The sequence below is a fragment of the Pseudonaja textilis genome, chromosome Z (assembly GCF_049901715.1).
Source record: "Pseudonaja textilis isolate UNSWEBS1 chromosome Z, rPseTex1.2, whole genome shotgun sequence".
Taxonomy (NCBI): domain Eukaryota; kingdom Metazoa; phylum Chordata; class Lepidosauria; order Squamata; family Elapidae; genus Pseudonaja; species Pseudonaja textilis.
Genome location: NC_142008.1, coordinates 13,140,929 through 13,154,957, shown reverse-complemented (window position 1 = coordinate 13,154,957; position 14,029 = coordinate 13,140,929). Strand labels below are relative to the sequence as shown.

The 14,029-nt window shown below is 38.3% G+C and overlaps 1 protein-coding gene across 1 annotated transcript in view; it reads left to right on the top strand.

The window, feature by feature from the left end:
• Positions 1–14,029, top strand: part of PITRM1 (pitrilysin metallopeptidase 1) — a 46,640-nt gene that overhangs the window by 3,885 nt on the left and 28,726 nt on the right. Inside the window, exons 5-10 of the mRNA XM_026710047.2 lie at positions 3,348–3,462; positions 3,557–3,653; positions 6,085–6,245; positions 7,382–7,508; positions 12,171–12,259; positions 13,712–13,840. Coding sequence (XP_026565832.1) covers positions 3,348–3,462; positions 3,557–3,653; positions 6,085–6,245; positions 7,382–7,508; positions 12,171–12,259; positions 13,712–13,840 — 718 coding nt within the window. The remainder of the gene's footprint in view (positions 1–3,347; positions 3,463–3,556; positions 3,654–6,084; positions 6,246–7,381; positions 7,509–12,170; positions 12,260–13,711; positions 13,841–14,029) is intronic.

Sequence of the window (14,029 nt, the reverse complement as noted above, 5' to 3'; positions counted from 1 at the left end):
TTGTACAGCGAAATCTGCAGCTTCGGCTGCTTTCTTTCTAAGGTGAATTCTGAGTCTTGAGTGGTCAACAAGACAGTTATCCCCAACAGGATTTCTGAGACCCCCAAAAAAACAACCCTGGCAGAATAAAGAAAAGCCTAGCATGCCAAGTAGTCAACAAACATGTAGCGACAATTGGAAATATCAACATTTGTATGGTGGAGAGAAGGAGAGCAAACAGTGCTGATTGCAAATGACAGCTTGCTAAGACCTTACAGAATAACAGGTGCATTGAAAGGGACTTGGAGGTCTTCTACTCCAGCTCCCCACTTGACCAGCTTGGCTATACCATTTCAGACAAACAGCTGTTCAGTCTGCTCTTGAAAACCTCAAGCGATGGAGTACCCACAACTTCTGGAAGTTGTTTCACAGATTAATTGTTCTAACTGTCAGGAAATTTCTCCTTAGTCTTAGGTTGCTTCTCTCCTTGATCAGTTTCCATCCATTGCTTCTTGTCCTGACCTCAGCTGCTTTGGAGAATAGCTCGATCCCCTCTTCTCTGCAGCAGCCCCTCAAATATTGAAAGACTACTATCATGTCACCCTAGTCCCTCTCTTTATTAGACAAGACATTCCCAATTCTTGACTACCCGTCCTTGAGTGGGAAAACTTTTTAGGAGGAAGTGAAGTGTTCACACTTTTTGTGCCAGTTAGTCATGCACGGTCTTTCTTTCTTGTAGGGTACCATTTTTCTATCCCCATTCCTGATTATCTAATGGCATTTTATGACATGGTGAGCTGTGATTTCAGGTTTATATCCTGTAGTTCTCCAATCAACGTTGAATTTGATCCCCAGCAGCCCAAGGGCAACGTGAATGCAGCTGAGGGATGCTGAATGCTCATACTATCCCCCCTTCTTGCAGTTTTTATGTCTTTTTTTCCCCCTTGCATTTTGTACAGGTAGTCTTCAACTTACGGCCATAATTGAGCCCCCCCAAAAGTATGTTGCTAAGTGAGGCATTTATTAAGTGAGTTTTGCCCCATTTTATGACTTTTCTTGCCATAATTGCTATTCATTGCAGTTGTTAATAACCAGGTTGCTAAGTCAATCTGGCTTCCACATTGACTTTGCTTGTCAGAAGGTTGCAATCACACAACCTTGGGACGTTGTGACTATGTCATTGTGAATATGAACCGGTTGCCAAGCATCCGATTTTTTTTTTACAAAATGTTTTTTATTTTTATCTTTTACAAACATCTCTTTTAGTGAACGGTGTGATTCCAAGTTTTTACACTTCTATATAAACATGACTATAATTACATATCTATCTCACATATTCAGATTCTTATCGTATCATTACATTTTTCATTTTCTATAAATTTTCAAAAATATTCTTACATTTTTCACATTTATTTTATCCACTTTTAATTCATATCTTGATTTATTCTGTTTTTCTTTAATTATATTCTTATCTTCTTTATATAATATCTTAAAATTCTTATTTCTTAATCTATATTCATTGTATTTTTATACTTTTATCTGTCATATTTGCAATTTCATCACATATTCTTACTTCATTATTCAATAAATTCCATCTTAGTGTTAATAATTCCAAATGTTTCCCCCTTAACTACCCGTTTGAGTAACCACCTTTTTGTCTTGTACATCATTCAATTTACTCCCCTTTAACTCATATTTAAAAATTACCATCATGTAAGCATTTTTAGTTATTACCTAAATACTACATATCACATATACATTTTAGGTTAGATTCCACACGGTATTCTTTATTCAGCATCCGAATTTTGATCACATGATCAAGGGGATCCTGTGTGAAAAACGATCATAAGCCACTTTTTTCTATGCTGTTGTAACTTTGAATGGTTACTAAATGAACTGTTGTAAAGCGAAGACTACCTGTACTTGAAGTTTTCTTAAATTTTCCATAAAATGGGGTTCCTAAGAAATGGCACACGTTATCAAAACATCAGAAATCACACAAATAACACTGGAATTAATGAACAGTTTAAAAAATGCCATCAAAGATTATTTTTATACATGATTACTGCTATAAGACAATTATGTGTGTGTTCACATGTTTCACCTCTCCTGTGGGAGCTGCATTGGTTGCCGATTTGCTTCCGGGTGCAATTCAAAGTGCTGGTTGTCCCCTTTAAAGCCCTTCATGGGTTGGGGCCAGGTTATCTGAGGGAACATCTCTTGCCAGTCACATCTACCCGACCCATTAGATTGAGGAGGCAGGGATTGTTGCGGGTCCCATCCCTGAGGGAGATACACCTGGTGGGACCCAGAAGAAGGGCCTTCTTTGTGGTGGCTCCCTCTCTGGAACATCATTCCCCCAGAGATTAGAATGGCCCCCTCTCTAATACTCTTCCGGAAGGCACTGAAGACCTGGTTCTGCCAATGGGCCTGGGGAACCCAGAGCAGGATGGAGCCCATCAAAGGGCTCATGTGATTTGCTGTCATCGGGGCGGGGGATGGAAGTTGGAATGATATTTTTTATTTGTTCCAGATTTGGTTTATTGTACCTTAATAATTTATTTGATTCTTTTTGTTAGTTTTTATTGTTTTTTTTATTTTAAATATGGTTTTACATTCTGTGAGCCGCCTCAAGTTGCCATGGGCGAATAGGCGGCAATATAAATTCAATAAATAAATTATGCACAAAGATATTATTAACATCATTTAATTCTTACAATTTTAATTGTTATATATTCATAAATAAATCTTATTTATTTGTATTATCTTGCAAACCGCCCAGATTCCATTTCGTTAGTGAGGTGGGCAGCACATTAATATAGGAAAATATAGGAAAAACTTTGAAATACTCTTAGTGGAGGATAGGCTGGTGAAGATGATAAACTAGCAGACATGGGAAAATTAACTTGTGTGATTAAAGAACGATCAATAATTACATTTACTGAAACTCCAAAAAACTGAAAATCCTTATGGAGTTTTTGCTGAAAAAAGAAAAAAAATGAGCTTGTGATTTATGGGTTTGAGTATTAGAAAAGTAGCTTATAGAAAGAAAGAATTATGATGTAACTGTGGAGGGAGAGAGTAAAATATAAATACATTTATAATTGCTGTTGAAAATATCAGAAGCCATGGCTTTATAATCTTTTTCTTCTTTTCTTTTTCTACTTTTCCTATTTAGTTTCTTTTCTAATATTTGTAGCATCTTTCTCTGGGTAAAAATTCCTTCAATAAAAATAACATGATAGAGGGCTCAGTTTGAAAAAGAGATGAAGATTGCAAATCATTCATCACCCTAAATGAGCTGTAAAACTCATGGACTTAATTTTGAACCATTTTCATTTTTAAACTTTTGTCATCTTCTTTTGCAGCTAGTGATTACACCCTCTATCCGTTTTCTACCCAAAATCCCAAAGACTTCCAGAACCTTCTCTCTGTCTACCTGGATGCTGTGTTCTTCCCTTCTTTGAGGCTTCTGGATTTCTGGTAAGAATGTGTGATCGGACAGAACGGACAGAACCATGATGTATCATCCAGAATAAATCTTAGCTCACGTTTTATGTTTTTCAAATTTGTCTAGGCAGGAAGGCTGGAGATTGGAACACGAAAGCCCAGCAGATCCTCAGTCGCCATTAACCTTCAAAGGAGTTGTGTTTAATGAAATGAAAGGAGCTTTTGTAAGCCCTGTTTTATTTTGGCTTAATTGAGAATTTCTGGGGAGCTGCTGTAAAATAGTTCTGTATGAGTGGTGACCAAGTTAGGTTCAGGTGAGGGGTTGATAAGATCGTGTTTTTGAGGAATTGTTATAACGGGTGGGGTGGCTCAGTGGCTAAGACGCTGAGCTTGTCGATAAGAAAGGTTGGCTGTTCGAATCCCTAGCACCGAGTAATGGAGTGAACTCCTGTTACTTGTCCCAGCTCCTGCCAACCCAGCAGTTCGAAAGCATGTAAAAATGCAAGTAGAAAAATAGGGACCACTTTAGTGGGAAGGTAACAGCGTTCCATGCATGCCAGCATTTGGTCATGCCAGCCACATGACCATGGAGATGTCTTTGAACAGTGCCGCTTCTTTGACTTTGTAATGGAGATGAGCACCACCCCCTAGAGTGACTAGCACATATATGCAAGGGGAATCTTTACCTATGAGGCTTAAAACTCACTGACATGGTAAAGGTTGCAGGATTCAAAAGATCTTGCACTGGTTAACATATCTTTTATAAATGGCTTGGTTGGATGAATTGGTTTTCACTCAGCAAGGTGGTTCTTAAGACTCCCTTTCTTTGGGAGGTTCAGACATGTCCTGTGTTCATACTTAGTACCAAACCATGACTTGTTTTAACTATGGTTCGTCAATAGCAATAGCACTTAGACTTATATACCACTTCACAATACTTTACAGCCCTCTAAGCTGTTTACAAAGTCAGCATATTGCAACCCCCAACAATCTGAGTCCTGATTTTACCAACCTCAGAAGGATGAGTGAACTTTGAGCCTGGTGAAATTTGAACTGCCAAATTGCAGGCAACCAGCAGTCAGCAGAAGTAGCCTGCAGTACTGCATTCTAACTACTACGCTACCATGGTGCAAACAGGTTTATACATGATACTGAGTCCAAATCAAATATAGGTAGTCCTTGACTTAACTTTCATGACTGAGCCCAAAATTTATGTTACTAAGTGAGACAGCCAAGTGAATTTTGCCCCATTTTAGTACCTTTTTTTTTTTTTTGCACAGTTATTAAGTGAATCTTTGCGGTTGTTAGATTAGTAACACCGTTGTTGAGTAAATCTGGGTTCCCCATTGACTTTGCTCGTCAGATGATTGCAAAAGAAAATCACAGGACTCCACGACATTGCAGTTGTCATAAAGACGACCATGGGGATGTTGCAGTGCAGTGGTTGCAAGTGTGGAAAATGGTCATGTCACTTTTTTCGGTGCTATTGTAACTTCAAACTGTCATTGTGACTTAGCACTCTGCATGAACTCATCCCGTTAGTACTTACTGTTGTATGTGAATCAGGCTCCTGTCACTTCATCTACAGGTCATGATTAAAATTATGGCATTTGTGAACTCGGCTTCAGTGTTGTGGATGGCAAGCACAGTTTACTTGGCCATTTGGGTTAGGGTTAGGGTCTTGTCTTTCCTAGTTTAACTTCTCTTACTTTCAAATAAGAAGCTTGGTATAGGTCAAAGATCTACAGACAAATAATGCTTTGCCACATATTATGCCACAGTTGCAATTCGCACGCCAAAAGGAAACCACAATTTCAGACTGGTGCATTCACACATAACACTAAAGCAGAAATGGACATGCTTTTTTTATAATTTAATATTTTTTTAACTACTCAGAAAACGGAGGTTTTTCAGACACATTTCAAAGAATGACTTTCAGATTCTAATGTGGGTGAGAATCAAAGCTGTGGTTGGCATTATGCCAACCTATGATTGACTTTTCCAACCGTGGTTTGGCTCAGTTAAACCATCGTGTGAATTGGCTTTTACTGTTCCAACTTCAAATTCCTATCCCATAGGAGTTGTATTGTAGTTGTCTTGTTAACAAAGGCAAAGACATCAATTCCACAAATGTTAGACCTCTCGATAACTCGAGCTAGCCAATGCTGAGGGATGCTAGAACAATATGAACAATGCAGTAGAATAAAATCTTGCATATGCGAGATGTGAAGTGAGTTTTGTCCCATTTTACAATCTTCCTCACCACAATTGTTAAGCGAATCTCTGCAGTTGTTAAATTAGTAACACCCTTGTTGAGTAAATCTGGCTTCCCCATTGACCTTGGTTGTCAGAGGTCACAAAATGGGATCACATGACCTTGTGACACTGCAACCGTCACTTGCCAAGTGACTGAATTTTGGTCATGTGAACATGATGGTGCTGCAACGGTCATAAGTATGAAAGATGGTCATGTCACTTTTTTCAGTGCCATTGTAAGTTCGAACAGTCGCTAAGCTCTTAAGTCAAGGACTATCTGTATCTTTGCACCTCTACAGATAATCAGGTACTAATCCCAGAGATGTTCTGATATTGGGTAGCGTTTGACCATAGATAATCTGTTCATTTATTCTTCTTCAATAAAATATTTATTTTAAGGCAGATAATGAGAGAGTTTTCTCTCAGCACCTTCAAAACAAGATTCTTCCTGATCACACATACGCCGTTGTGTCTGGTGGTGATCCATTGAAGATCCCTGATCTCTCCTGGGAACAACTGAAACAATTCCATGCTACTCATTACCATCCCAGCAATGCAAGGTATCAGAAGGAAAGAGGAAAGGAAGAGAAAATTGGAGCATTAATAATAATTAGTTGCTTGGTCATTCAGCTAATGACAGAACTCAAGATAGCAATATAGCTTTGATTTCTGTATTCTGCTACCCAAATAATATTTTGGATCTGCTGGTTTGCCCGATCCTATTTCTCTAAATTAAGCCAGGAAGTCTCTTAGTAATCATAGTTAAATCTCTTTGGAACTGGAACACCCACAATCTAGGTCTAGGATATGAAGAAAAGGTTAGGTTTGTTTAAAAATTCTGGCCTGGAAGTTAATAAAACTCTTGTTTAGGAAAATTGTGTTTAATTGAGGCTGATTAATTGCAAGGATGTGGATCACGTGAGTGAGCTATTTGAAGAAATGCCAGTACAGAGACAATAAGTGGCTTTCTTCAAAAAATTTAGCAATTAATTCTGCTTTCTCTCTTGAGACAAAGAGCCACCAAAGCTGAATTCAGTTTTTTACTGTCTCAGGATTGCTCAAACCATCTTTACATGACTTGCTTTTTCAACCTTCTAATGTGTCCATTTCTGCTTTTTTATTATTTCACATTTTCTTCTTTTAACTATGTTGTGATTGTGTTTATAGTCTTTTTGCAAGCTATCCAAAGCCATTAAGGGAGAGGGAAATGTATATTTATTCCCTTTCCAAATGAATAAATAATGAATATGTTGATTTGTATATGAAAAGATGTTTAGTAATGTCTCACCTCTCTCTGTTCTGCATGTACCTGCAGAAAAAAAGCTGCTGTTAGACAGAGGACATAGCAGAATGGTGAACTATAGCTCTTACATCCCTTCAGCAAGACGTGAAGGCCAAGGGTTTCAGTAGTTCCTCTAGACCACTGTTTTAAGATGTGTGAACTTCTACTCCCGGAATTCCTTGCCCCAGCATGCTTGCAAGGGAATCTTGGTACTTGAAGTCCATGCATCTTAAAGTTGCCAAGGTTGACAAACTGCTTTAGAACAATATTTAACATAGTATAGAATAAGCCATCAATTTGGGACACACTATCCTCTATGTGATATCTCGTCTCCTAAGTATATAAATGGGATTTTTTTAGAGCCCCCGCCCTGCCCCGGTCACTAATAATAAATAATTTTATCTTCCACTGTAGGTTCTTCACTTATGGGAACTTCCCACTAGAGCTACATTTGAAACAAATTCATGAAGAAGCTTTGTGTAAATTCCAGAAAATTGAACCCAATACTTCTGTTCCACCCCAGCAAATCTGGGACAAGCCTGTGAGTTTTGATTTCTTTGTTGTATTTGAATGCACCAGGATTTCTGTAGAATTTGTTGACTAGAGGAGAGTTGGCTTCCTTGGTGGTAGATCCAGTCCAGATGCAAAAGACTTAAGGCATTGATTCTATCCTTCGTGTGTAGGCACTATTCTTAAGTTCCATATCTGTAAGTTCAGTTTGAGAAAGATCAAATAGCAAGAGATGGGGAAGATGCTTCCTAAAACCATGAGGAGATGTTGCCAAATCAAAGTGGTTAATAGAGGAATGTGGTCTCCTTATCACCTGTTTGTAGTCTTCAGAACTTTTAGATGCTTCAGTGAAAGAACTCCACCACCATTTTGGGAGGAGGGTGGTAGAAAAAGAAATACAATATAAGTCTTGCTTTACATACTCCAGTGAACCTCTTCACATCTACTTTGTGGTAGAAGAAAGAGTGGGCTTCTACACTTTCTAGCGCCAGTTTTAGGAAAAGCCATTGCTTCATCTTACTTGCTGGAGCCTAGCTTCTCATTCATCATAATCAAGGATCTTCAAACTTGGCAAGTTTAAGACTTGTGGACTTCAGCGGCCAGAATTCTTGAGCTAATATGACTGGAGGAGGACTTCTGGGAGTTGAAGTCCACAAGTCTTTTTTTGCTGTTGTAAGTTTTATTTGAGTTTTCACAAAAAGAAAAGAAATACAAGTAAAACATCTTTTTTGAAAGCAGCATAATCCCAGGTTACATCTCTTTGTACAGACACAAATTCAAGTTCATGCTCATCTTTATATTTAATTCCATATCTTATTACTATTCTACATTTTCTACATAGCTTCTCCCCTCTTTTAACTTTCTTAATTTTATTTTATTTATTTCATCTCAATTCAAATCATTGTACTTATATTCTTTGTCTGTCCTGTTTCAACTGTCTACTATCTTTTCTCATTAAACAAAATTTCTCCTGTAATCAGTGATTGGAGTATGATGCCTTTATATCTTTCCCCTAAAATTATAACACTTAATATAATACATAACTTTCATTCGGATTCTGCTTGGCACATTCTAAAACTACACATTGTATTCTTGAAAAAAGTAAAAAAGATTATACATGTATAATATAATTAAAACAACAATCCGTTCCAATTCAATTCTATCATTAATATTAATATTCATTTAGATCTTAACATTTTGCACATTACTTTTCAAATAAGTATCATACTTCTATGGGAACAATTATAAACTTTCCATAGTTAATTCCGCCCCCTCTTCATTTATATTTTATAAAACATTGACTAATTAAAATGTTCCCGTACCTTCCTAATTCAATTTTCTCATTTATTTTATTTCATTTATTTTATTCACAAACATTTCCCCAAACCACACCAACTACTTTATCCCTCTTTTTAATCATACATTGTTTCCAATTTTCTAAAGTTATTTCTATTACAAATATAATAATACAATCTTATGTACCTTCACAGCATCCTTTTTTCAGTTAGATTTTCACCCATTATCTCTAAATAGGTCCTGTTTCTTTACATCTTGCTCCAAACCTTTAGAACTTCTCTTCCTTTCCTTCTTCCCTCTCTTCTTCTCTCTCCCCTTTTTATCCCCCTGTCTCTCCACCTCCATTTCCCTCTTCTGTATTCCCCTTTTCTGTTGCTTTCCAACATTATATCCACTTTTCAAATTATTTTTTCCTTTTTGGCTGTTCTTTTAGGTCTTAAATTCTCCATTCTCTTTCCCCCCTTTCCCCTTTCTTCCCCATATAGAGTTACTTGTTCATTAAAAATGGCTTCTTCTTTGTCCCAGTCTTGTTTTGCAATCTTTTCTTGTTGTTTCTCATAGTTGGAGATCTCCATTTCTAAGAATTGAAAAACGAAGCCAAAAGAGCCCTTCCCTTCTTGTGCCTCTTCTTTGTATTTTTTAAGTTCCATTTTCAATTCATCCAGAAGTGATGCCATTGTAAAAAAAATTAAACAACCACCCAATTGATTTTAGTCATTCAAATATAATAACCAAAAATCCAAAAGTCACCAGACAGTCCAAATACACACAGCTGTTTCTTTTTACACTTTCTCTTCCTGGGGTTACTATTTAGTTGCAAAATCTCAGTTAAAATGTATCTTTTAGAAGAATTGTTAAAATTTTACTTTAGATTCTTTTGAAGTCCAGGCAGTCTCCTCCCTCCAGATCCTACCCTTATTCTTTTCCTCTCCCTTCCTGCTTATAAAAGAAAAGGGTTTTAATGTCCAGAAATCTTTATTGTCCCTTTGGCATTTAGTTATATTTTCAACTTAATTGCCTATTGATGCCAAAGCGGATTTTTCCGATTTCTTATTCCGGGCTCTTAATTGTCAATGTAAGGAAGGAGAGAGAAGAAAAAAAAAACCTTTCCCTTTTCACTTTCTTTCGCTGCTTCCAACCTTCTTTGGGAGTGATGTTATCTTTTTTAAAATTTAAATTCCAGGGTACCTTGATTGTTGTTTTTTCAGCTTAACCCGGTCAGCCAAAACTTTCACTTCTTATCTTCCTCCTGCACTTTCTTTTCCGCTTGAGTTCTTCTTTGAGGCGGCCATTTCTGACCGCTGCTCCTACTGCCTTCGGGAAAGAGAGTTTGGCCAGCTGAGGAGGAGAGATGCGGCTCTCCTCGACCCTGCTGGCAGTCTCCCCCTTCTTCACCACCTCTACAGGGTGGCTTAGCCCTGAAGCCAGCTGGCTCGGGGTGCTCCAGCGGCGAGCCCAGGCAGAAACCGTGCACAATCGTGGATTCCTGTCTGTCACCGAAGCCCTTCAAACCACAAGTCTTAAAGCTATCAAGTTTGAAGACCCCTGATCATAATACTAGCTCCATACCCATGCTTCGCTACAAAACTATGAGGTTGGGCTTAGTTTTGGGGAGGAAAATAAGTGTGTGTGTGGGGGGGGGGGAATCTACCTCTGCCTAGTAAAATCCATCAGTATTCATCTGGCTAGCGTCTTGTCAGTATGTGAAAGAGTTGAGGGCTGTTTGGAAAGTGAAACAGTATTTGCTGTGTAGCAAGAAGGAGACAGCAAGGAGCCTGGGTGTGGCTTAGCTCAACCGTTCTGTACTAAAGCTGATTGCTGCTGTGAAACTGAAACTCCTCTCCTCTGCTTATGTTTTGCATTTGGAATAGATTTCTTTCCAGGTGGGGAGGGGGTGTAGAACTCCTTAGCATCAGAGCGTGTTAATAATAATATAGGAAATACTAATGCTCTGATGGTCATTTCAAACAATTCTTTCTTAGTGAGCACCTAGAAGCCAAGAGGAACACACGTGCCAAATTTCAAGTTTGTAGGTTTTAGAGTTCTGGAGATTTTGTGATGAAGTGGTATTTCACTTTTAGGTAGCTAGGTAGGTAGGTAGGTAGGTGGATGGATGGATGGATAGATATGTCAGGATTCCAGCAATCGCTCTAATTAAATCATGATTCTTGAGCCAAATTTCAATAAATTTCAAAGGATTCATTAGAGGCAACATACTGGCACTTCCCTGTATGAAGCCAACTTTGCATAAGTAATTTACATTCCCCTGTGACCCTATTTCCCCACTCCCCCCTGGGTGTCTCATTAACCAGATTCTCCAATTGAGCATGTTTACAGTTGGATGTCATCATTCACGTTCTCCAATTAAATATATTGGTGGGCAAAAAACTGGTATTTTAGTTACAATCTTTTAAAGATAAGAGTTGGAATGTATTTTCGCTCCCCCCCCTTTTTTTTATGGCAACTACTAAAACAAGCATAGGAATGTTTTATGAGTTGACATTAGATATATAGATTAAGTGGAGACTTTGCTGATAAAGAATTTTAGAGCTTGGGTGCCATCACAGAGAACCCTACTCCTCTGGGTTTGTCCATCTTAACCTACAGGAAAAATATGGCAGTTGCAATTCAGGAATCATAAAGACCTGACTGCCTGGAATCAGAAATTGGAAGGGGCCTGGGAGCCTTTTATAGTAATGCAGGAATCCTTGTACCATTCTGGACAAATGGCAGTCCAATCTTTTCTTGAAAACCTTCAACGATGGAGCTCCCATAATTTCAGGAGCCAGGCTGTTCCATTGCTTTAATAGTTGTACAATCAGGAAATTCTTCCTTATTTCAAATTGGATCTCTCAAAGCAAAGCTTCTGCCCTTACATTCTGAAGTGAATAAATCCATTCCCTTTTCTTCTGTCATGTTTTCTCTTAGCCTTCTCTTCTTTAAGCTCCTTCAAGCACCCTTCATAGGATTTAGCATTCAAGCCCTTTACCCTCTTAGTTGCTTTTCTGCTGGACTCTTTCCAGTTCCTCAGCATTACCTAGCTCTAATGGACTAAAGGCTAGTACCAGATAGGATCATTTCCTTACTTTGTTATTTGAAGTGCCTTTTGACCAGCCCAGGAGCATACAGTTAGTCCTCGAGTTAACAACCACAACGGACCCTGCCCATTAGGTTACAAGTCATAGCAGTCATAAAGCAGGTTGGTCAAGATTTTACATTCTTTTGCATAATTGTGAACTTCACAGTTATTAAGTGAACCCATTGTTTGCTAATAGCACAGTTTCACAAAAAAATGGAAGTTAAGTGTCGGGTTTCAGCAAACTAATCATAAAATACTTGGGATAAAGACAGTGTCCTATTTGCTAGTCATTTTCTTGTTTGTTTGTTTGTTTTGCAGAGGGAACACCATGTGACATGTGCCGTAGATTCATTAGCTACTGACTCTAAGAAGCAGACAATAGTCAGCGTCAGCTACCTCCTAGCAAAGTACGTAACTGGGAATAGCAGAGTTATTCATCTAATCAGAATCATACTCTTCAGTTCAGCTCGAAATTCCATTCAACATTTTCTGCTATGAAGGAACTTGGAAATTAATGGTGCTAATGGTTAGGGGTTATCTTCCTGCCTTTAACTGTATATCCTAACTTTATCCTAACTGAGATGTGATGATGCATTGGTTAGAATGCAGCATTGCAGGCTACTTATTTAACAGATTAACAGAGTTGGAAGGGACCTTGTAGGTCATCTAGTCCAACCTCTAGTCCATTTTACCTTTCCTGCCACAGTTTGGAACAGTAGCATCCTAATAGCCAACAGCATGAAGTCCCTACACCATAGGGGTTTAGATATCTATAAAGAGGAGAGCTAAAATCTGACCCTAAAATCTGGGACACTGATTCTTAATTCCTTTTACCCCCATTGCGTGTTGGGATCTTCTCAGGATGAGCACATTGAATAGATCAGTTATGCCTTGTCTGGCACCCGAAGACCAGACAGGGAACAATGGGTGGAAATTGATTGAGGAGAGCTTCAACCTAGAAATAAGGAGAAATTTTCTGACAGTGAGAACAATCAACTAGTGGAACAGCTTGCCTTCAGGAGTTGCGGGTGCTCTGGAGGCTTTTAAAAAGAGACTGGACAGCCACTTTTCAGAAATAGTATTGGGTCTCTTGCTTGAGCAAGGGGTTGGACTAGATGACCTACAAGATCCCTTCCAACTCTGTTATTTGTATTCTGTATAGTCTAGAGAAAGTCCTGTAAGTACCCAGGTGCCAAGCCATGTGGGGTTTTACAGGTTAAAATCAGAACCTTGAATTTGACCTAGGAGTCCAATGCACCAGGTTCAGCAAAACAGTAACACTATTAAACCTGTTTTCTGTCATTAACTAAGCCACACCATTTCGAATATTGGGAGGAATATGAAATGTGTTTGTTCTTCAGGAAGATAGCTGGGACTTTTCTAAAACTTCTGTAGCAAGAAATGATGGTGCTGCTACCTACAGAGTAGTCCTTGATGTAAGACCAGAATAGCAACCAAAATTTCCATTGCTAAGTAAGGCAATTGTTAAGGGAGCTTTGTTTCCATTTTATAACCTTTTTTTGCTGAAGTTGTTAAGTGAATCACTACAGTTAAGTGAAATATGCAGTAATTAAGAGTATCTGGCTTTTCCCACTGATTCCACTTGTTGAGAGCCAGCTGGGAAGATTACAAACAATGTTCGCATGACCTCAGGACAGTGCAACGGTCATAAATACATGCCAGTTGCCAAGCACTGAATTTTGATCACGTGACTATGGGGAGGGGGCTACAATAGGCATGTGAGAACCAGTCATAAGTTACTTTTTTCAGTTCTGTTGCAACTTTAAACAGATGGTTGTAAGTCGAGAACTGCCTGTATTGAATCCTACAGTGTTCAGTTTTTTTTCTTTTATGTTTAGTATTACAGATAACTTTGAAACCTTCATGTTGAACTTTTTGTCTTCTCTATTGGTTGGTGGCCCAAATTCTCCGTTTTATAAAGCTTTGATCGAAGCTGGCCTTGGAACAGATTTTTCACCAGATGTTGGGTAAGTATGTGGCTCTTTCTAGGTGTAACTGAAATTTAGTTTGATTTCTTAGATGGGGTGATTAGAAAAGGGGCTAATTAAGCTTTGGGTAAGTGAAATATACATGGGATTTTGTGTGGAAGTTCAGAAGAATTAAAATAGCAACAGCTCTTAGACTTATATACCACCCCATAGTGCTTTATAACCCTT